We start from the raw sequence: 23,539 nt of genomic DNA on the forward strand, positions 1-23,539 counted from the left end.
TGGAAAAAAGTATCAGTATTCCTCACAATTTCTCTCCCTCTACCTTTTCTTTCTCCACTCTGGATTCATTCCCTTAGCATCCCAATGTCCTATTTCACATGAGCTAGTCTTTTCTAAAATAGATATGACATAAATATAGATGCCATTCTTTAGCCTGTTGAGGACCAGATTTAGGAGCTAAGTCAAGAGAGGACTTTGAGCATTCCCTGAGATCAGAGCTGATGGAAGACACCGTATAAATGGAAGTCATTACCATTATGGAGACAGAAATTAGAGACTTCATTTAGCAATAGCAATAGTTGCACACTCCATTTCCTCTTTCCTGCTTGGAAAATCATTCTTTCTCCAACCCCCTTGGCCCAGCAGATGGATGCATTGTCTTGTTAGCCCCCTTACAACACACCTAGAGCTTAGAAGTCACATGGACTCTTTACCATTTTTCTCTATTTTACTCCTTCTGCTTTGTTTGTTTGTTTGTTTGTTTGTTTCAGAAGGCAGTGGATCTTTTGATCTGTTTTCTAAATGGATACCATCTGCTAAATCTCCATTTATAAAAATGCTTGTCTGGGACCAAATAATGGATAAGCAGTGGGAAGGTGCCATCCACAGATACCCAAAGCTGGAAGGAGCCTGATGGGCCCTCATGTGCGCCTTTCTCCCACCAGGCGTCACCATCTTTAGTGTACTGACATGCTGCAGATTCTTAGAAGAGCAATCCTGTCCAAGTTTGATAACACATAGTCAGAAGGATGCCACATGCTCTCAAAGCCAACTTCTCCTTAGGTGGTGGAAGAGGTCTGTAGTGTGAGTGATGTTCTCCCCATTCATACCACTTAGAAACAATTTTTGCATATTTTGACCTAATATTATGCTGGGAACTTCAGACATCTTGAGCCCTGCTATCCAGGCTCCCATCTGATGTTGGAGACACAGTGAAAAGAGTCAATTTACCTATGTTACCCCTTCATCCAATGCCATTAATTAGTCAAGGTAGCCATCCTGAGTCCACAGATGTCAAGTACTTTCCTCACAATGAATGGATGCTGAGAATGAATCCCTGGCTCTCCTCTCAGATGTCAGAATCTTGCCATGTAGGTAGGTAGATTCCCTTGAGCCTGGACGATTCCACCTCTCCTTGTGGCTTCTGCTTTGCCCTTTGCCAGCTCCTCTTCTCAACGCCATGGGGCATTGTGGGAGGCAGTCTCTGTTGTCACTCATAGGCAGGAAATAGATGCCCAAGCCAAGAATAATACAAAACCCTCCTCCAATCAGGCATCCAGATGAGGAAATTAGCCACATTGATGAAATGTCATGAAAACTATATAAAAGAACTATGTGTGAGGAATGTTTTCTACAAATAGAATAGAAGGAAGAAGAGGTCTCATGGGAGAAAAAGTTAAGACCAGGAAAAAAGAAAGTGAAAAATAAAAAGATGATGAAGTGCAGTCTGTTTAATCTTAATCCAGGTTGAATTCTGGGTCATCCTGTGGGAGGAAATGAAAGATTAATTAGCTAATGGCTGCTGTGTGGTTTAACAGGATTATGAGCACCTGGCCCAGTCTTGTCTCCTCCACTATTCAGCTGAAAGACCTCTTCATCTTTTTCACTCTGTTTTCCCAAGTGGGACTGTGGTAGGAAAAGTTCTGACCAGATCTCATAGTCTCAGATTCTAAAAGTCTCAAATTTATACAGTGCAGTTTGAATGCAAACATATACGCACATGCATGTGCACAAACATACAGATTGGATAGTTAGGAAGAAAGTGCTCAAGTTATTGGCCAACTTGGCCAATTAACTAGCTGTGCAATGAAATTTCCAAACAGATCCCTCTGGTCTATGTATTAAATTATATGACTCACCACCATTCATCTTTGGCTCCAGCCACTTCCTCTAGCCATTTGATTTAACTTTTCAAAAAAGGTGGAACTCTCCATACCTGACCCCCCACCAACAAGTTAGCTCATTCCTTTTCTGTGCTGAACCCACAGTCATCACCTTTGAAAAAAGATTAGAGCACTTGTGTGACCCATTGCCAGGGAACAGACAGAGCATGTTTGCATTTGTATTTAGACTCAGAAGTAAAAGAATCTTAACAATGTAGTATAAACACCTCATTTTGCTGATGAGTACATTGAGGCTTAATAAGGTCAAGTGACTCACCCAGTGATACATACCTAATTGGCAGAAGAGCTCAAACCCAGAAGCTTAACATCAGGGAGAGGGAGAGGGAGAGGGAGAGGGAGGGGGAGAGGAAGGAGAGGGAGAGGGAGAAGGAGAGGAAGGAGAGGGAGAGGGAGAAGGAGAGGAAGGAGAGGGAGAGGGAGAGGAAGGAGAGGGAGAGGGAGAGGAAGGAGAGGGAGAGGGAATAAAAGAAAAAAAACTAGAAAGGTGAGTTGTGGGAGTGATGTTAAGCTATATGTTTTCTTTTGCTGTGAGCTGTTGTAAAAGGTAAGCATCTATTTGACAATAATTTGGTTTCCAGGCTGTCTCAGGGGACCCATGTTTGGGACTGGAAACAATCTTTGTGGGCTCTGATGGAAGTCATTTTTTTTCCTTTCCTGTCTTAACAATTGCACATACTTATTTTATTGGGCCTCCCAAGGTTCCTCCTAAGGTTTTCTCTTGGAAACCAGGAATTAATCAAATTAAATGTTGTGACCCATAACTTTCTGGCAATGAAAGAAAAAAATCTTAGATTCCCAGCATCTCTTTTTCCACATTAAAATCAGAAATCAAGCCATTCTGCCTTTGGAGCAAGAAGTCCCCAGGCCATTTATCTTCCCACAGTTGGCAAATGCTCCCCTGTCCTGTTGGAAGTTTTTATTTATACCTTGTGGCTTTGGAGAATTATGCAGATTCAGGTGTGGGTGCAGAGAGCTTACAGTTTCAACAGACTTGGCTTTGATACAACATGGAGCCTTTCTTGGCTAGAGAAATCAATAAAGCATGCTTGCCAAAGACTGGTGTGTCACTGGGGCAGAGATGAGGATGGTGCCTTCAGAAAGACTTTCCAGAAACCCATCTCTTTCACTCTATAAACGAAAAGGTAATGAGACTGAATACTTGCTTGGATTGTGGCATAGGCTCGTGTCAGGATAACACTTAGTACAAATTGGCTGAATTCAAGGGGGTGATAACGACAAGCGAAAATGTAAAAAAGGATTTCTTTGGTGGCTGGTACACACACACACACACACACACACACACACACACACATATACATACACACGTTTGGTGCAGTCCTGGGGGAGGAATTCAAGGATTAATAAACTGGATGCTTATGCCCTCAAAGAAATTACAATCCAGAAGTCTCTCCTGTTAATGCAGAGGAGGAAACTGGATGAAGCTGATCTTACAAGGCAGGCTATAAGCGCCATCAGAAGCCACAGAGGAAGCGCTGGGGCTGCCCAAATGAGGGTAAGCCACCTCCATGTTTTCAGTACAAGTACAGCAGTGGAATCAGAAATGCTTCTTTGCAGTAGTTGCCATTTAAGATGGGTCTTGATGGATGGAAGAAGCTTTGGAGAGTGGAAATGGTAGAGGACTGAAGGGAGGTGGAGGTGAGGTGGGGAAGCAAGCACAATGTGGAAAGGAAGCCATGTAAACAAAGGTATTTAGGTGGAAGTACCCAAGAAACATTTGAGAAATGGTGTTTACTCCAGTTTTGTTGAGGATAGGATCTGCAGTTGGGGATCATGACAGATAAGGCCAGAAAAGACTGTTGTCCTCATGAGTTAGGGTTTTTTTTTCCCCTACACTGTGAGGCTTGTGCTTAATGAAGTAGGCAGTGGGAAGTCATTTTTTAAATAGGCAAAAGTCATGAAATGACCAAATTATACTTTGTCTTTCTTTCCTGAACACTCTTTCCCACTAGTCTGGGTTGAGCCAACCTGCTCCATCTTTGGTCTTTCCATACGATATGCTAATTATCCATGTCTTATTTGGGTTGTGCCCACCACCCTGCTTTCCTTCCCTACCCTAGCACCCACATTATAAGTAGCATAAAAATATCATTACTCAGGTGAGTCATTCTTAATTCATCTCTTTTCCTCTCTAGCTAAAGTCAAAGATGATTCCAATATGTTGGCCCCAGACAACTGGAAGAGTGGTAGCATATGAACAGAATTACAGAAATCAAAGAACGAATCTGGTTGGTGTGCAAGAAATTGAGTTGCTAAGGCAGAAGTCAATAGTGCGGTGCAGAGCAAGAGAGAGAATGATAGAGAATAAAGAAAAGAGGGTGGAAGAGAGGACCCTGTGGCTCACCTTAAAGAGAGAAGCAGAATAAGAGGGAATCAGGAAAGATGCAGAGAAGAAATGCTGGAAATGTTGGAGGGAAACCAAGGAGTCAAAGAAGAATGCATTTAAGAAGAACTCCAGAAGCTTCAGAGAGTTCATGGGAGATGAGAATATGTATGAACATATCAGTGGTCCTGAAACAACAGAAAATTTAAATATGATGTAATTAGTGCCTCATATGGTTATGGCTTGGTGTACCATATATGTGGTATATGGTACAAGTATATGGTGTACCATATACTTGTATATGTACCAAATACAAGTGATAAGAAGTTAAAGAATCAAGTGGACAATGAGAAAATGGGGGCTGTAGGTGCAGACAGTGAAAGTGGTTCTAGCCATGCTCCAGCTTCTAAGGAGATTTTATTTCTTATCAGCCTTTGATGGGAGGTGATGCACCCAATCTTAGTATGTCTTAAGCCTAATGTCCTCACGTCTGGAGGCATAAAAACAATGCGAGAACCTTTCATGCTGTGCCATTCTGCCTTCCCATGAAATCCATGTATAGAAAAGATAAAGGTTATAGTATTTGAAAAGAGGTAAGAGTCTAGGCCAGCTCCCCCTTCCCTGCCCCACAGACACTTGAGCACTTAATTTTTGATCATGTTAATATCTATTTGAAAACTCCTCTCTGTGGTACCGTGGGTGTTGGCTGTGATCCTGAGAACAAATGGAAGATCAGTCCTGGCTGTCACAAGTTCTGACAAATGCATCTTTTATTGAACATTTACTATATGCAAAGTATTATAGACTAAAGCCCAATCGTTGCTCTTCCAGAGGTCTTCACTACTTTGCCGAATGAAGTATATATGCTGGCTCATTAAGACCCTATATTCACAAAAATGATCAGGAGCTCTTTAGTTACTTTATATATATCACAGTGCCAGGGGCAGTTAGAGAGACCAGAAGAAAAACAAGCAAGGAAGGGCTCCTACTTCAAGTTCCTTATACTATACTGAAGGGAGGCTAAGTTAGCATACATAAAGCAACCAGGGAATAAATGCAGACCAAATTTAATCCATGCTCAGTGGCCAACAGTGGGGGCCATAGGGATCTAGGATCAGGAAAGATAATAGTATTCAAAAGACAAAATCCTAGAGCCAAGCCTTGGAGAGTGGAAGTGTAGTGGATGAGTGTGGCCACATGCGGTAAAGACGTGCAGTTGGGCATATGTGGGGGGTACAGGAAGGCACCTGGCTGACTGAAGTCTGCAGTTGGGTGGGAAAGGTTTTTAAGAGGCAAAGCTGCCATGCAGAGGATGTGAAACTGCATCCTGGAGGATGCACTGAGAAGGACACACTGACATTAAAGGGTGCTGGGCATGAAGGGTTTTGAGCTTGGTGCTAGCTTGGTGCTAGGTGCCAGGTCAAGTGATCAAGTGCCAGGAAACACGCCTATCCTCAAAGACTTTGTAAAGCTATCAGGAGACAAGAGATGGATATATACACATATGCAAAGCAATTAGACACAATAGTGAGAGTCCATACGTTTAATGACTAGAAATAAAAACCCATTCTACAGGAAGAAAGGACCCATAAAATAACTTTCAGAGTAATAACCTGCATGTTGTAAAAACAAGTTGGTATTGGTGTTTGCCCCATTGCATAAGGATTCAGAGCAAGTCAGAGGTATTAAGAGAGGATCGGTAGCACATCCCTCAGGCAGCCTCTGCTGTGGTGTTTGCACTCTTCTGTGAAGGGGTTAGGGAGCCTGGGAAGGTGGGGAGTAAGTCCATGTGGAGATGGGGCTCCCCTCGTTGATGGAGGATCTAAGGACACACAGAGATGAAAAGCTTTCCCTGAGGCTGCATCCCAGTCATCCTTGCATCTGAACAGGGTGCTATGCTCTTCAAAGTGCATTTCCTTACTTTTATTTGATCTCCAGAATCCACTGAGGTTTGCAGATAGATGTTGCTCTCTCACTTGACAGGCAAGGAAATCAAAACCCAGAGGGTTAAAAGTCTTTGTCCAAAGTCACCGAACCAGTTTTGCACAGAAAAAGTGCTGGCTCCCAGGTTTCCTGATTTTTCTCATCAACTCCCTTTTCCACTAGATTTTCTATGTCGTTGACAAGGTCAATAATATGACTCAGCTTCTAAGTTATCCTTAAAGAACCGTTGCCAGTGGGTTAAATGGTGGAGCGCAGAATAAAGCACTAGCGATTTGGTGTTGGTTAAAATTAGTTTTTTATATAGAAGAAGCTCTTTGGAGACAGGTTCAGCCAGGCACACGGTGTAAGGCTGATTCTCTGCGTAGAGACTGGGGAATAGATCCCCCAAATGGAGCATGAATATCCTGAAAATCACAAAGGAGTGTCTTGTGATTATTCACTAAACTACAAAACACTAAAACTAATATTAAAACTTTGTGGTTTTGGGGCGCCTGGGTGGTGCAGTCGGTTAGGCGTCCGACTTCAGCCAGGTCACGATCTCGCGGTCCGTGAGTTCGAGCCCCGCGTCAGGCTCTGGGCTGATGGCTCGGAGCCTGGAGCCTGTTTCTGATTCTGTGTCTCCCTCTCTCTCTGCCCCTCCCCCGTTCATGCTCTGTCTCTCTCTGTCCCAAAAATAAATAAAAAACATTGAAAAAAAAATTAAAAAAAAAAAACTTTGTGGTTTTAAGGAAAAGTGTTACACAGTTTGAGGGACTTTATACATCTCCTAGCAAACACACAGAAACTTTCATCTTGAGAGTGATATGCTAAAGATGAAAACAGAGTGGAACAAGGCCTTAAGGAAACAGTGGGATTGGACTGTATCTCAAAAATTTGGAGAATTGTTAAGTTAGGAGACTAATCATCCCCTTTTGAATGTCCATGAGAACTTGGGGTGTGGGCTGAAAGAACCATTGTTCCAAAACAATTTGTCATGTCTTATATTCCAAGCAAGACCAGGAGGCCAGAAGTGTTCTTGTATAGGATACTTTTTGTACTGTTAGTTATGTTTATACTTAACTTATCTACTCTAATTACACCATTGAAAAGTATCAAGTAGCTAAAATGTATAAGACATAGTTAGTACTGGGTGATGTTATGACTGTAAGTATGTAGGGGACACCTTGTCATCCTTCAGTGGAGGTGTCATAGTCCTAGAATTCTGTGTCAGTATGACTTCTACAAACAACAAACCCTTTTAACACTAGATGTTATTTTTCTCTCTGAGACCCCAACAACAACAACGATAAAAATGGATTCCCCACCCATAGCATAAAGCAAATGAGCATTTGGAGAAACATTTATTGTGTCTTTCATTAACTAAAAACAAATACCTATTAGTGTAGAAAATTTCGAAAATTTAGGAAACCATGTATGAAAAAAGTCACTTATAATCTCACTAAATAAGCATTATGATAATGTAAATGCACAGGTGCCAGCTAGGGTCTTTCCTTTCTGCCCCCCTCCCTTTCCATCTCTCCTCAGGAGAAGCTAGAGAAAGCCAACCCATACTCCCCTCCCCCAGTGCCCCTCCTTTTTCTCCATTGTCCCCACCACCACTTTGGTTGCCTGATTGTTTCAACTTTCTCTCAAGTACTTTCCCAGAATTGACCACGATAACTTTTCCTTCTGCATTCTATATCATTGCCCAAAGACTATATATATATATATATATATATATATATATATACATATATATATACGTATATATATATACATATACATATATGTATATATATATATATATATATTTTAAATAAATGCAGCAGCCAATTGGGCATGAAAACCACCCATATTTCCACACTATCCTATTTAATATCTCCACAAGAATCCAAATGCTAGGACAACAACCAGGAAGGGACACATTAGTCATGGCTGAAGATGCTTGCCAAAATGTTTTCCTAAGAATCACTGAGTTTTGAGTGTTTCTTCTCAGATTGGAATCTGACAAGGGGGAGGGATGCAGTAACTTTTCCAAAGCTTGAGATCCACGACTCCACACCACAATGACTGCTACCAGTCGGGGTGGGTTACAAATACCATGCTCACTTTACACACAGACACACACAGAACAACTCCAACTAGAGTTGCTCTTATTGGTCAGTGTTGCTGTCACTTATACTGAGAGCATTTAATGGGAAGGAGCCAGCGATTAATTATAGGACACAATTATTATCCAGTTGATAATAATTATAATAGTGGAAACTGTCCCAGTGGTCTTAGAGAGGATAATCTTGTTTCTGGGTTTCTTCTTCATCTTCTTCTGGTGAGGACTCTAAGCCTTGACTCCTTCCAGGAAGTCCACCAGCATAGCACGTCTGTGCCACCTGCACAGGGAAGTCACTCAGACCCCAGAAATGCTTCACTCATAGGGGCTGGCTTTCCACTGGCCTCTGGCCAGTTGCACCATCTTGGTCTCTAGCACTTTTCCTCTACTTAATTTTTCATTTTGTTGATCCTTTTGGCAATAATCAACTCAGAAAAAAACTCTAATTTCATCTATCCTCTCTTACAGCTCTAAGTAAATATATTAATTATTGAAATAGAAAAAGAAGAAAGGAATAGTTTCTCATGAAATATCTGGGAAGGCAACCATAGGTAAATGAATAATTGATGCCAGATGTAGAAATATAAAATCTTATTGCATGAAATCCAAAATTCTTTATCTGGCTTTAAAGAGCCTCCATTATCTACTGTCCCAGCCTCGCCTTGACTCCTGATCATTTTCAGCTTATTCCCTTGCTGTGAGTTCTGCTAAATCTCCTCCTTATCCTACAGAAAATACCATAATTAGCCCTTCATCTGAGTCTCCAACCACCACGTTGTCTCCTTTCCACAGAACATCCTCTTCTTTTCTCTCTGGCTTCTGATCTTAGTGAGTCATTTTCTTAGCCATTCTGGCGTCTACTTCTTCTCTAATATAACCAATCCTAAAGTCTTCAGTTTCATTTCTCTTATTTATATATGGCCTTGTATTATTTACCTTTACTTTAGGTAAGGATGTCTTGACTCACCCAAAGAAAATTTGAGTTGGGGGCCAGGGATCAGGATCATGCCATCTTCTCTGTTTGTAGCTTATACGACATTCAGATGGTACTGAGCATACATAGATCTTACTAAGGGACCGATTGGCTAGCTTGATCTTGCAGACCTCCACAGGCTCCTGGCACACGCTTTGAGGAGCACCAGCTTAAGAATGAATGCAGCAGCTTCTAAGGCAGCCTAGTAGAGCCAAAAAAAAAAAAAAGGAAAAACTCTCAGGAGTTAAAGGCTCTCAGATGTAGATTTGGATGCTAAATCCCCCACTTACTGGTAGTGTGACCTTGGGCAACTTAGCATTTTTGATCTTCCTTTTCCTCATCTGAAACATGAGGCTATTAATACCTACCTGGCAGAGTTTTTTGAGAACTAAATAAAAGCAGAATATACACAGGAGCATCCAGCACACTGCTTACTACATGATTGTTAATAATGTTCATTTCCTTTCACTTCCACTTTGGATAATATATTCAAGCACAGAAAATACAAGCCAGCAGATTGCTATAGAAGTCTTCTTTAAACAGCAGGCTTTCCCTCCCAATTATGCTCTTACTGGGATCAGTTAAATCCCTCTCCGAATACACATACACACACAGAGGGGCAGACATCAGCTGGACGACAGTTGTATTTGATGACAAAGATAAGGTGTCAGGATTATACAGTTATGGTGAATAAGTAACAAAATACACATTTCACCCAAAGTTCTCTTGAAAGGGGTGGCAATTTCAATCCTCTGGCATTTGGTCTGTCACAGTGAGAGTTTGTTAGTGCCATTCAGTAGCACCTGTTTTGTAGACCAATTTATCTACTAACCCCAGACATAAAAATGCAGTGAGAGAGAGAGTGAGATTTGTATTCGTCTTCTATTGTTGCTGTAACAATTTATCACAAATTGAGCAGCTCGAAACAACACAGATTTATTATTTCACAGTTTCTGTAGGCTGTTGGTCCAGGGACTCAGCTGGGTCCTCTGCTTAGAGTCTTACTGAGCTGAAATCAAGGTGTGGGCAGGGCTCTGTTCCTTACTGAAGGTTCTGGAGTAGGACCAACTGCCATCTCATTCAGGTTGCTGATCCATTCAGTTCCTTGTGCTTTTAGGACTATGGCCCCTGCTGGCTGTTCCAGGGGCTGATCTTTGCTTCTGGAAGCTACCCACCTCCCTTATGCTTTTTATGTGGCTTGTCCATCAGCAGAGGGTCCAATATCTCTGACTTTCTCTTCCTCCTCATCTCTCTGACCCCTGGACATGGCTCTCCCCTTATGCCCTCCTGCCTTTCCCTAGACACAGGTACCACATGCTTCCATGCCTTCTGACTTCACATGCTCTTTCTTTCTCCCAGGACACCCTTCAGAGGGGAAGATACTGACATTTGCTTCATGACTGACTACTTGTGTTCTTTGTATATTTCTCCTTATGATCTGATAAAGGTTTATCTCATGGATAAATTTGGAAACACGATTTTTATAAAGTCAGTTATCAAACCTCATATTGCTAAACTGAATGGTAAAGAACTCAGAAGGGAGACCATTCATTTTTAGTCTGCAGTAGCACATGCGATGCTTCATGAAAGAAGTGTTGTCATACTGGGGCCTGGAAGAATTGGCTGGATTTAGATAGATGGGGAACAGAGAGGAACAGCTTAGGGGGAAATACAAATATATATGTAGTATTCTTCAAAAAAAAATATTGCATTCAGTCATTACATATATATTTTAAAACTTTTGAGAATATAAGAATGAATAAGATAAGGCTCCTGTATTTATTTAATTTGAGAGAGAGATTGAGCATGCGAGCAGGGGAGAGGGGCAGAGGGGGAGAGAGAGAGAGAGAGAGAGAGAGAAGGAGAGAGAGAGAGAGAGAGAGAGAGAGAGAGAGAGAGAATCCCAAGTGGGCTCCATGTTCAGCATGGAGCCCAACACAGGGCTGGATCCCATGACCCTGGGATCATGACTTTAGCTGAAATCAAGAGTCAATGGACCGAGCCACTCAGGTGCCACAAGGCTCCTGTATTTGTAAAGTTTATAGTCAACTGGTTGATGTGGAAGAGAAAAAAAAGAAATAAAATAATTAAAGAATAATGTGATCATTTAGAGAGAACAAACATGACGGTCAGCTTGATTTGATTGCTCGTCCTTGTGGAGGGCTAGGGAAGAGGCCTGCCTGGGTAGGTGTGGTCTTATCAGAGAGCTTCTTGTCTTGTGTTAGTTTTCAATTAGGTGCCACCAGCAAGAGGGGACGTCCAGGATCAAAGAAATGTCATGGCAATCACTGTGTCTTCTGCAGATTTGTCTGGCCATGATATGACTGACCTTGATCATTTAAGTAGTTCCAGGCCATCTTGCAATTCTGTGATATGTCTGAATAGCTTAACAAACCCTTTCTTCAAAGCAGGCAACAATGGCTCTCCCGCTAATCCCTGCCTGAACGATTGAGTTATAATGACTTGCACTTTGAGGGTGCCTTGGTGGGCTAACCAGCAACCAAAACCTCAGTTTGTAATCCAGGCATAGCTTGCCCGCTAGGAGGAGGTAGCTCAGAACATGTATTAAGTCAAACTATTTCTCACTCTTAATTTCTTTTCACAGTTCAGAATCTGTGTTTTATTCCATGTGAAAAGGAAAATAACTCTCTTGCTTGGATTTCTTGCTGACATTTCTCTTTGGCGGAGGTCAGGAGTGTATGTGTGTGTGTGTGGGGGGGGGTTGTTATGAATGCTTACTGTTCCTCATAGTACAGCTCTGTGGCATTTTCATAAAATACCAACCACCAAAATTCTAGTAATCACAAAAACGTGTGCTTTCTCCTTATATCCACTAAAATTCTTTCTCTCATTAAAAAAAAAAAAAAGAAAGTTCAGAAATTAAATTAGAAAGCTAAACTTGATATCTTTAAATTCTTTTGGTTTCAAGAGAAAAAAAAAAGCTACAGTTTTTCTGATTTCCCTTCGGCTAAATGTTACTCCTGAATGGGGAAAATTGTACAAAAAGTCTGAAGATTTGAGACTCTGACATGAGAGGAGGATTTGTATTTCCTTGCTATTAAATGAGAAGAAGAAGAAACCCTCAGTTATGTCTAATCTTTAGGAACGCAGGGCCCTGTCCAACCCGCAAACTGTTGGCAGTATCAGAATGCTACACACACAGAATGTTCTTTTAAGCTTTTCCCGCCTCCCAAACCTTTCCTGTGAAGTTATAAATCTCAGCATGTAGAGACTCTTTTATTCAAATAAAGTATGGACTTTAGGTTGGGCCCCTTGGCATCGTTTCTGCTGGCTACCTGCTGGAGAGACGGTCCCAAGAAAAGCAGGCATACTTAGCTCGTTTGACTTCACTTGTGAAATCCCATTTGTCCCTCCTACCCCAAGTCCCTACTCTGGGAAGCTGTGATTTAATAGCTCTGTGCCCAGAGGAAGTCTTACCCAACCCCTCATAACATCCTCCTGATTGTTTAGAAAATGAAATTGCTCTGAAGGTAACCCCATCACCACCTTGCATTTCCTCATCTTCTGTTTACAGCAGGCCTCCCGATTCTGCCTACACAATGCTCCCTTCCTCATCATTGCAGCAGGCAGATGTGTGTGGCCTCGGGGGTAGCTGTACCTGGAGGAGTCCCAAATAGTGTCCATTTGGGTTCAGATAGGCGGGCAGATGCCCTGAATATGCTGATGCCTTGAGTCAGAGAATCCTAATTCTCCACATCTGGTTATTTTGCACCTTGGAACAGTGACTCACAGTTTGCAAAGTACATTTGTGCCCTTTCCCTGATCATCACAGCCCCATATGCTAAGAACTCATATTATGTCCTCAGGGAACAGGCCCAGCAGATTTGCTTAGGAACTCAGGCCAGAAAGTGACAGGCAACTTCTGATTTAGAGCAATGAGCAATCATTGGAAGGAACTGGGAAAAGAAAGAGGCTGGCCAAAGAGAGAACTCTGCGTCTGATTTCTCAAGTTCAAACAGGGATAATAATAGATTCCACCTCATAGGGTATGTCTACTTATAAAGTTGTACCATAGTGTCTGACTCATAGAAAAAATGCAATAAATATTGGTGGTTATAATTATTGTTATTATTAAGCATGTATTAGGCACTTATGGTATGTCGACCTTTATTTCATATTTTGTATACAATGATTCCAGTTGGTTTTCAATCATAGATTATATACTGTTGGTATAATTCCAAATAAATGTGATTGTTTTCAAACAAGTGTATTAAGCATCTACCTACTTTGTTTCAGAGACTCTTAATACACAAAGACTCATATGACCCAGTCACTGCTCCTCAGGGGTCTCTATCCCAAGAGAGAGATGCGCAAGGAGACTGAGAAGGGTATTGGGATATTTTTGGTGCTGAGATAGTTTGTGCCCAGCGTTCAGTGGGGGCAAATGAAGACAGTCGCCGGTACACCCTGGAGGGCAGAAAAGGTGGCATTTGAATGAAGCGTTGAGGGTCTGGTGGCTGGAGAGAGAGGAAGAGCAGATCCAAGCGTTGGCAGCAGTGAGATAAAGACTGGATTCGTCACACAGCCTGCCTTGTTAGGGACAGGAGGCTGCTGGGGTGAGAGGTGAGGGAGGGCCAGGAGCGATATGGAGAGGCAGACAAAGAGGAGGCGCCGCTCCACCAGGCAGAGGGCTTTGGACTGTTGGCCCTGCACTTTAGGGTACCACCAAAGGTTTTAAGTTGGCAGGGGGTAGAGGGTGAGGTGATTGATATTCTCAGAGTCATACTTTAGAACAGGCTTTTCAACCTATCTGTGGTCAAGGACTATAGGACTCCAGAAGTGTAGAGAGAAAGGGAGGAAGAAAGAGGTGTCTAGATTTCTTCACCTTGCATACTATGGTGCTTTCACTACATAAAAGGCTTTAAGGTTTTAAAATAAGACCCAGAGAGATTCTCCACTGATTCAGATCTGGTACACTGCTCCGAGTGACTGATGTGACCTCGTGAGCCCAGCTCAGGTGAAGTGATTAGATCTACCAAAGTCTGGTTAAACAAAACGCAACCAAACAACAAATACATAGAAAAGGAGAAGGGTAGTACCTTATCTTCTTAAAATAAAATAAAATGTAAAATCAAAACCATCACAAGTAGGAGCAAGATGAGTCAAGAGTAGATCAGTTTCATCTAAATAACACAGACCTTTTATAAATTTCATTTTTCATTTAAATATAAACTATGCTATGTGGAGAAAAAAGAAAGCAATAAAAGATACCTAAGTCAAAAGGCTAAATTAGCCTGTGAGTGGCTCTCCTTAAAAATTACATTCTCTCTTTTTGCCCCTCGTGAGCACATATACCTCACGAATGCACTTGTGGAAATCTGATTTGACCAATACCTATTTATTAACGTCAGTGTGTGTAGCTCTGTTATCAGTGTCATAAGGTGTATTAAAATCAGTAAGGGGTACATAAATAGGATTGGAAGTCTTCAGATCCAAAGAAAGAAGCTCTCTTCTTTTCAAACATTAGAATTTCTCTGAGCCTGAGAGACCTCCTGTACTAAAAATAAATCTATCATGTCACCACCTCACCTGTGGGGACCATTCATTTACCATTTACCATAGAGATGGATTTTAGATTCAGTTCTACTATCTTGCCATTGATTGCCTTGCAGAAAAATAAATTCACTTTTAAATACCATTTACAGTTTTTCCTCATGTTAGCTATCCAATCATTTGACAAATGCATTAACTATTTATTGTTACTAAAGTTTGCATGTGGAATATGTGCTTGAGACTGCTTGATGTCCTAAAACTAGTTCTTGGCATTGGCCAGCACCCCAAGAAATAGCCATAAGTATTCTGTAAAAAAAAAAAAGTTTGATTATCAAATACGTTTATTAAATTTCAAAATAGACAAAAACATATAATTATCTACAACATAACATCTCATCACTTTTAACATACTTGTGGGCAATGTGAATCCATCCATAGAAGAAAAGTCACTTTTTCCCATTGTATCTGATGGTACAACTCCTATTTTTCCAAATCCACCCACTCATATATCAAGGGATACTAAGATTCTGAAGAAATAGTTTGGAAAATATGAATCTAGTTTAATCCCCTAAAATTAAAAATGCAGAACCAAGGCTCAGAGGGTCAAGGGTCCTGGCTGAGGTCAAGCAGTAGTGACCAAGCTGGGACTGGAACACAGGTCTACTGATGCCAAGCCCGAGCTTTTTCCACTTTCCCACTACCTTGAGGAATTATTTGCCCAAGTCCCTGCTGCCACCTTCAGTAGACTGGGTGTGCGTACCAGTCAGCAGTGAGTCCAGCTTTAGGGGAAGAGCAGGCGTTATGTATATATATTCACACATGCATATACACCACAGCTCCTGGGAGCGTCAAGGCTCCTTTCACACAAACCCAGGAAGTGCACTGGAGCAGGAAGCAGGTGCAGGGAACAGCAGACCACACCACAGTGGGTTGGGAGGTCCCTTGTTTGCAGTCTGCATTAACCTTGGGTTGTTGCAAAGGCCAAAGCTTGGCTCGCATTTGAGATCTGAAGCTCTGACATTCAAGAAGCTCCAAAGCAAATGAACCTGAGTGAGTAAATAATTAAACCACACACACACAAAAGCCAGTATTGAAAAAAATGTTAGTGATCTGGTGTAAACTCCAGAAAGCCAGACTGCAGAGAAGCAATCTGGCCTTTACCTGCCCCTCTGTGCCTCATCTGGGCACCAGAATGCATCCAGAACACTAGTGAGCCATCACGTGTGTGTGTGTGTGTGTGTGTGTGTGTGTGTGTGTGTGTGTACGAAGGATGGTGAGAGAGGTACATGTCCTCAGGGCTAAGGTGTACTGTTCAGGATAAGTAGGGAAATGATCCATCACCATTATGATAAGTAGATGTCAGGGGCCCCAGCTCTGTCACTTACCAGCTGAGTAGTCCAGGCGATTGCACACTCCTCTGTAGTTCATGTCCTGTCTGTCTCTTACATCTGCAATATGTAGATAATGATACAGTGCATCAGAGATGTACTATGAGGGTGAAGGGAGTGACCTCGTGTAAGATGCTTAAAACAGAGCCAACCACCTAGCAGGTGCTCAAAAAGTACCTCTGTATTTGTTGTTGCTGTTTTATTCTGGAGCTCGTGGACTCTGAGGTTGAAATAGAAAATATGGCCTTTGGATTCAGACATATCTGCAACCTCAATTTACAGAATTGACTCCCAGCTCTCTAACTTAACTACCTCTGATAGCTACCATAAAATTTAACCTCTCCGAGCCTCAGTTTTTTTGTCTGTAAAATGGGGGTAAATAGTGTTTATGCGAGAACTTCCTGTCAGGATTAAAAGGGCTGATGTGTTTACAGAATGAATGAGGGTTTCTAATCTGTAGTAAATCACTACTACAGGCAACTCTTATTATCTCTGAGACTTCTCCTATCTCAAACCCTGAAATGATTCCTTCGCTTTCACTGTGGGGCCAACTCAGGACATTGAAAATGTCCTGTAATCATCAAGTGAAATGGTTCTAAAATTGTTCCTTCAAGGAGGTACTAGAAAAGAAAAGAAGGTGCCTGTCATGTTCTTTCAGATCCCAGATAGAAAGAGCCCGCAGAAATATCTTTTGGACGTGTTCTGGTCTGTTTTGGTCGGATATAGGAAAAGAAATAGAGGAAGTGTATGTACATGACTGATATTCTGGGGAAAGAGAAAGGGAGGGGAAAAAAGGAGCAAAGAAGGGAGGGACAGCAGATAAGCTTAATCTGAGTTTGGTTAGAAACTCTGGCCAGTGTTCAATCAGGAATGAGCACCAGCCAGAAAAACTGGCTGTAGCTGGCAAATGTCCCAAATCATTCTGTAGAAGGAGGCCCCACAAGTGGGGAAATGCTGCTTGATAGATGAATTGGATTGTGAATAAAATGCTGCCTTCCAGGCACCAGCCTTTGAATTACCCTGATATGCTGATTTAATTCAGATCCTTGATGTTTCCTGAACATTGACTTTTTAACTTTAATTGTCTTCTGATTTATTAGTAGATAGCTGTGTTTTTTTACATCTCCCTCATAGAAGTTTAAACCTGGCTTCCCAGAAAGATCCTGTAACCTGGGGCAGATCTTACGGCAGCCAGGCTCAATTCACAGGGGCCACTCCGGCCTGAAAACACTAGTTACTGAAGCTTCAGGCCAGTGCCTGCCCAGCTAATAGGAGGCTGTCCCAGCGAGCCACATATTGCCACTGCAAACGAAAAGTGTTGGTGAGCTGGTAAAAATCTTCCCCAGCTTCTAGAGGACAGTCTTCAGATACCAAAAAGCTCAGTGGCATGGGACACCTTTCAGTGTAAGGGCCATATGCTCTCACTCTCCCTATTCTTGAGTCTGGGATTAAGGACACAGCAGCAAAAAACCTTCCATACCCCTAAAACACATCCCTCCTCCCACCCCCCACCACAGCCAGGCTGCACTCAGCCCGTGGGCCAACACTAGTTTGAAAAGAGCAAGGGACAAAATAGCTCCATTATTCCTTCCCTTGCAAAGGAAACTGACAGTCACAATTGATGACATAAAACACTGAGACAGGCTCATATTTTAAGAGTGTCAATACAAACTTCACCCTCAGAGGTCCCGATTTCTAGAGGCATCGTATCAACGTTTATTGCAAGCCAGCTTCTTTTCCGTTCCCACTGCAGAAGGGGGCAAGAGAGAAACCAGAAGCTCGGCTTTGTAATAAGGTGTCTGTCTCTGCAGAGGAAACAATGTCATTTTATCTTACATATTGTAGTGATAATAATCATAAAGCCCCCAAATACTAAAGCCCAAAAGGATGAGCATGAGGAAATCTAATCCTAGCAGCCTCATACCACTCAGTATTTACAGTGCCCTTCATCTCCTTTATCTGCTATGATCTTGAAAATGTTTCCCTGATGTGGGTAGGGCTAACTATGATTAGCCCCATTTAACAGATGAGGAGACAAAATTTCAAAGGAGGACCGTTATTGAATGTCAAAATAGAAAACTGTAGAAAGTGAACAAAACCAAGCATCGTGAATCTTTGTAGGTGGATATGGCGATCCATGTTTACCAAGCCTCGTTCAGTCCCATGTGCCCGCCCGTGATGGCACTCAGTGAATTAGAGCTGTTGGTTGACATTTGTTTAAGCTCTAGGATGCTATGCCATTTGACATTTTTCATAAAATATCCTTAATTATCCCAGATCTCTCGATAATAAGTACTATTATGCCAATATTTTCCAGTTTTATTGATGTACAACTCTGTATTAGTTTAAGGTATACAACATAATGATTTGATGTATGTATGTATTGCAAAATGATTAGCACAAGAAGTTTAGTTAACATCCATTATCTCACATGGCTACAATTTTTTTTTCTTATGATGAGTTTTAAAATCTACTCTCTTAGCAACTTTCAAATATGCAATAGAGTGTTGTTAACTATAGTCACCGTGCTGTGTGTTACCTCCTCCAGAACTATCCCAGTTTTATAGTTGAGGACGATGATCCTCAAGAAATGAATAATTTGTCTAATGTCATGTATATAATAAGTGGCTGAACCCAAATCTGTCTGACTTCAGAGTTAGTGCTTTTCTTTACCTGCCAAGGTGCTGATTTGAACAACTCACTTGTTCTACAATTTTTGACTGGAGTTGCCTGTGAGGCCCCCCGAGGTGGGCTTTTTCTCTCACCTGTAGTCCCCTGGGCTAGAAGGTGAGCACAGAGCAGGGCTGGGCTCCCATCTGGTGAATGCTACCTGGACAACTCCATGAAACAATTCTGACCTTACAGACCCAACCCAAATCTGCATTTGCCTCCCTTAGCAATCCAAGAAGTCAACTCCGGTCTGTTCAGTATTTTTCTGTTTGGAACTGTATTCCTGGAAACTGCCTGTTTTTAACTTTATCCATAAGCCTTTCATATTTGTTTGGCCCTTTGTTCTAGGACGACTTCAAAGAAGTTGCCTTAGTTTCATCAAATTCAGCATACTATTGGCATGACTATTAGAACTTTGACTCAGCCTGAGGCTCAGTGCACAGTCTTGAAACAAAATGGAAATCAGTGAAAATTTCTCAATGCCGTTATCTTCCATGATTTCAAAAGCAACTTAGTAAAGTTTGGTCCATGGCAGTGATTACAAAGCTACACGATGCCACTACATATAGGTGATATGGGGTGATTCCTTGTATATGTGTTGACCAAATCTGAAACTTTGAGCCATACTAATAGAGCTGATGACAGGGCTCTTACATGGAGAGGCTTTAAGAGGAACAAAACATGGTCTAGGTTTCGAGAAAACACAGTTGAGACAATTGAATATTCGTTATTTTTCTTAACACCACCTACCGTACGTATACATATGTATACCAACTGGCAGGGAAGACATAGGAAACCATCTTGTTTCTCCATTCATGTTCTTTACTTAATACATTTGTAAATATAGGAGTTCCTTCCTGGTTACTAAACTCAACGTTGTTGAAAACCTCTGTAGAGGCTAATTTGGACATAAGCAACCTTCAGACTTCATTCCCTGAGCTGATACTGATCCAGTGTCACTGTGTGCCCGGCACTGAACACAGGTGAGCACTGGGTTTAGAGCAGTGGCCAAGAGACATGAAGTTTTGTTCTCACAGAGCTTGTATTCTGGTCTCCATGGGCCCAGACAATAAGCAAGGCATTAAGTCTATAATATAATCTCAGATATCGAGAAAAGCTGAGAAGACGATAAAGTAGTTAAGCGGATGTACAGTGACTGGGTGTGTTTTAATACAAGTGTCAGGACACGTATTTTCTAAATTGCCAAAATGAGACTCAGGAAATAGTAGTTTGCACAGTTAACAGTGTTCAGGGGTCAGCATTATTCGATTACAGCTTGCATCTCGTTGCAAACTATGGTTTAGTAAGGTAGAAATGAGGACGTTTTACTACAACGTGTATTAAAAAAGACAATTTCATAGATCATAGAATCTCAGAGTGAGAAGGTACCTGAGAGGTCACCCAACCCCAAATAGCTTTTCTGATTCACAAATACCTTCTGCCACATTCCTCTGCTAAGGAAAGAATTCTAGTCTTTGGAAACTCATTACTGTGTAAGACAACCAAGTCCCATTTCTGAAGAGCCCCACGCCTCCCTGGCTCCTCCTCTCCTCTGACCAGCAGGAGTATAGAGAGGAATTTCCAAAGGCCTTTTCCTTTTTTCTCAAGCATGGAGGCTGTTACCTTGAATGAACGCATAGACGTCTCTGGCAGGAAGAAAGCACTCCACTCCCGCCTCCAGCTTCAGAAACTGCTTCTTCATCTCTAGATGGAGGTTATGTTTGTGGGTAGCAGGCAGAAGGGCTGCAAGCATGGTTTAGGGAAATGCCAAGGACCCTGAATACGAAGGCAGGGAACACTGGGTTTCTAGGCCTGTGTGGGTGCAACCTCTACAAATCTGCATTTTTTTCCTCAGGACCTCGGTGTATTCATTCACCTGTAAAGCAAGAGCATTGTGTTAGACCAGGCCCCCTGACAGAAAGCAGTAGCCTCAGTTAAGAACTTGTTTGGAATGCAGATTCTCAGGCCTCAGCCCCAAAGGGCTGAATTAGGACCTCTGGTACTGGGAACCTGTGATCCAAAAAGCCCCCCAGATTCTAACACATGCTCAAGTTAGAGAACCACTGTCCTGGATGATCTTTAAGCCTCTCAATTCCAGCTGCAGCAGGCTGTGAATCCCCAAGGCCCAGCAATGAAAGCTGGTCAACCCGGGTTGCTGGGTCTCATCATAATCTCTCAGGTTCCAGTGGCTTTGCTCTCTCTCTCCTTGGATCTGTGAGCCAAGCTGCAAAGCCATCGGCTTCAAGAGGTGAATCTAACTCTCAGGACATGTACCTCCCTTAAAAAATCTATATCCGGTCTTACATGGAATCAATGCTTACAGTCACCTTGTATCTAAGCAAATTGAATAAAGCTGAGAGCTCGAGCAAACCTGCTTATTTATCTCATGACAAGGGAAACAACTTTCAGTTCTGCAGGACTTGACACCTTTGTCAATAAAATCTGCAGATGGCACAATATAGAGTTGTTTTAGAATTCATCTTTCTGACAATAGCAGGACTTTCCAAGAGACGAGCATCTAGGGGTTATGACGGCAGCCGTGTCTTTGCCCGGAGATTACTGACTGCCTTGCCCACGTTTCACACTGTACACAGGAACTATTCAGTGAATTTGCATCAGCGCATAGATGCTTTTTTTTTTTCTTTTCATGCATCTAAAGGAGGCAACCAAGTTTGATTTTTGTTTTTTAAAGAAGCGCTTAGTTTTAATAGCTGATTAGCCTGCAATAAGGTCGAACTTGTGTTTTGTTTCTAATTAGCAATAAAAACAACAGGGTATTACGTTTGCGGCTGCTTCACTGTAGCATCTTTCCAAGATTTTCTATTCACGCTGTTCGAAAGTGCCATATACGTCGGAAATGTGCATTTATATTCAGAGCGGGCTTATTGTAGGAAGCATAAAAAGAGCTCCCCATAAAGCGGAAGTTTGAGGAAGGTGGGGTGGAGTTAAAGGTAGTAAAAGCCCCTCAATTGCTTGATTGTGTGAATTGAAGTTCCTGTTGGAGTGAATCGCCATTTGTGGCTTCACGGCTCTGGAATAAATGACACTTCCAATAACATTCTCCTATACAGGTGTAAAATACACAAATCGGGTGAGGAAAATGGTAGCATCATTGAAATGCATAAAAGCAGAAAGCCTGGGAAGCAAGCATATGGCAGGGAGCCGGCCTGGGGAGGCAGGGGACTTGGGCTGGAGGATCCACATACCTTGGCTTTCTAGAGCAGTCCTCTCAGGGGGCTGGTGCACAAGCTCCATCCCTCCACATCTAATTTAGATGATTCTGTGATTATTAGATCATTTAGGGTATTCCCTGCCTAGAGTCTTTTTTTTCTTTATTTGCGGCTCTGGCTTTACCCACCCCCCCCAGCCCCCCCCCCAACTCTTCTGAGTTTGCATGAGTTGTTGAAAAGCCTATTTAACCAAGTAACAATGCAACTTTTTGGTTGTATCCATACCAGTAAAATATCAAGTTTCCTGAGCAAAAGGTAAATTATTCTCTGTATAGGTAATTATAGAGACTGAAAGTGCTATGTGTTATGTATTTCCCCTCTAGCTGAATATTTGCCTCTTCCTCTTATTTTATTCCTGTTCCCAGTGTGTCATTTAATTCCCTGCAGGCTTATGAAGGCTACTTTGAAAGACTTTTGTGACCTCCACTTTTAAAGGCTTTGGAAGTGAGTGTGGCATCGTTGGTGGGACAAGGGTGAGGTGGGCGGAGGGCATCCAAGTCTTAGTGAGGAGTCAGGGGCTCCTGTAGCAGTGTCCTCTGCAAACCCAGTCCACACGCTAAGGACACCTTTTTTGTTTCTGCACCTGATGTTATAGATGGCAACACCAAGTTCTAGAGCAATTGAGAGACTTGTCCAAGGTCACAGGATGGCTTCACTTCAGCCAACTATATAGTTGCAGTGACAGTATGTGTGCTCTCTGAGGGGTTACTGAAAACCCCTGTCAAATATTTCCTGTGGACACTCAGCCTTTAAACTCCCAAGCCTCATGAAGAACTTATTGGGTGGGGGGGCGCCTGGGTGGTTCAGTCGGTTGAGCGTCTGACTTCGGCTCAGGTCATGATCTCACAGCTCGTGAGTTCGAGCCCCGCGTCGGGCTCTGTGCTGACAGCTCAGAACCTGGAGCCTGCTTCGGATTCTGTGTCTCCCTCTCTCTCTGCCCCTAACCCACTCATGTTCTGTCTCTGTCTCTCTCAAAAATAAATAAACATTAAAAAAAAAAAGATGGTGCGCCTGGGTGGCTCAGTTGGCTGGGCGTCTGACTTCGGCTCAGGTCACGATCTCACAGTCCGTGAGTTCGAGCCCCGCGTCGGGCTCTGGGCTGATGGCTCAGAGCCTGGAGCATGCTTCCGATTCTGTGTCTCCCTCTCTCTCTGCCCCTCCCCCGTTCATGCTCTGTCTCTCTCTGTCTCAAAAATAAATAAACGTTAAAAAAAATTAAAAAAAAATAAAATAAAAAAGGAACTTATTGGGTGGGAGTCAGGCTTAGTGAATAAATCCCAATTAGGAACACAGTAAAATGAGGAGAGGGAGTATGTGAATAAAGTCATTTTAGTTTATAGAATAATAGGATTGTATTTTTTTTGTACATATCAAAGCAAGATTAGAGAATTTAAAAGGTATGAAATAATTTTTTAAATAATAAGTAACCATTAAGGGCTTATTAAGTGTTAGGTGCTATTCTAAGTGTTTTATATGTATAACTTCATCT

At 42.2% G+C, this 23,539-nt stretch overlaps 1 protein-coding gene across 6 annotated transcripts in view; it reads left to right on the forward strand.

Moving 5' to 3' along the window:
• The window catches only part of SETBP1 (SET binding protein 1), a 376,888-nt gene that overhangs the window by 269,477 nt on the left and 83,872 nt on the right, over nucleotides 1-23,539 (forward strand). Inside the window, exon 5 of one of the 6 annotated variants that reach the window (XM_045042184.1) lies at nucleotides 4,058-6,720. The exons of the other annotated variants lie outside the window; for them this stretch is intronic. Within the exon in view, the coding sequence (XP_044898119.1) occupies nucleotides 4,058-4,119 (62 nt within the window). The 3' untranslated portion in view covers nucleotides 4,120-6,720. Of the gene's footprint in view, nucleotides 1-4,057; nucleotides 6,721-23,539 lie in introns of those variants that run through there. 6 annotated transcript variants of the gene reach the window in all.

The sequence above is a fragment of the Felis catus genome, chromosome D3, assembly GCF_018350175.1.
Source record: "Felis catus isolate Fca126 chromosome D3, F.catus_Fca126_mat1.0, whole genome shotgun sequence".
In the NCBI taxonomy this organism is placed as follows: Eukaryota; Metazoa; Chordata; class Mammalia; order Carnivora; family Felidae; genus Felis; species Felis catus.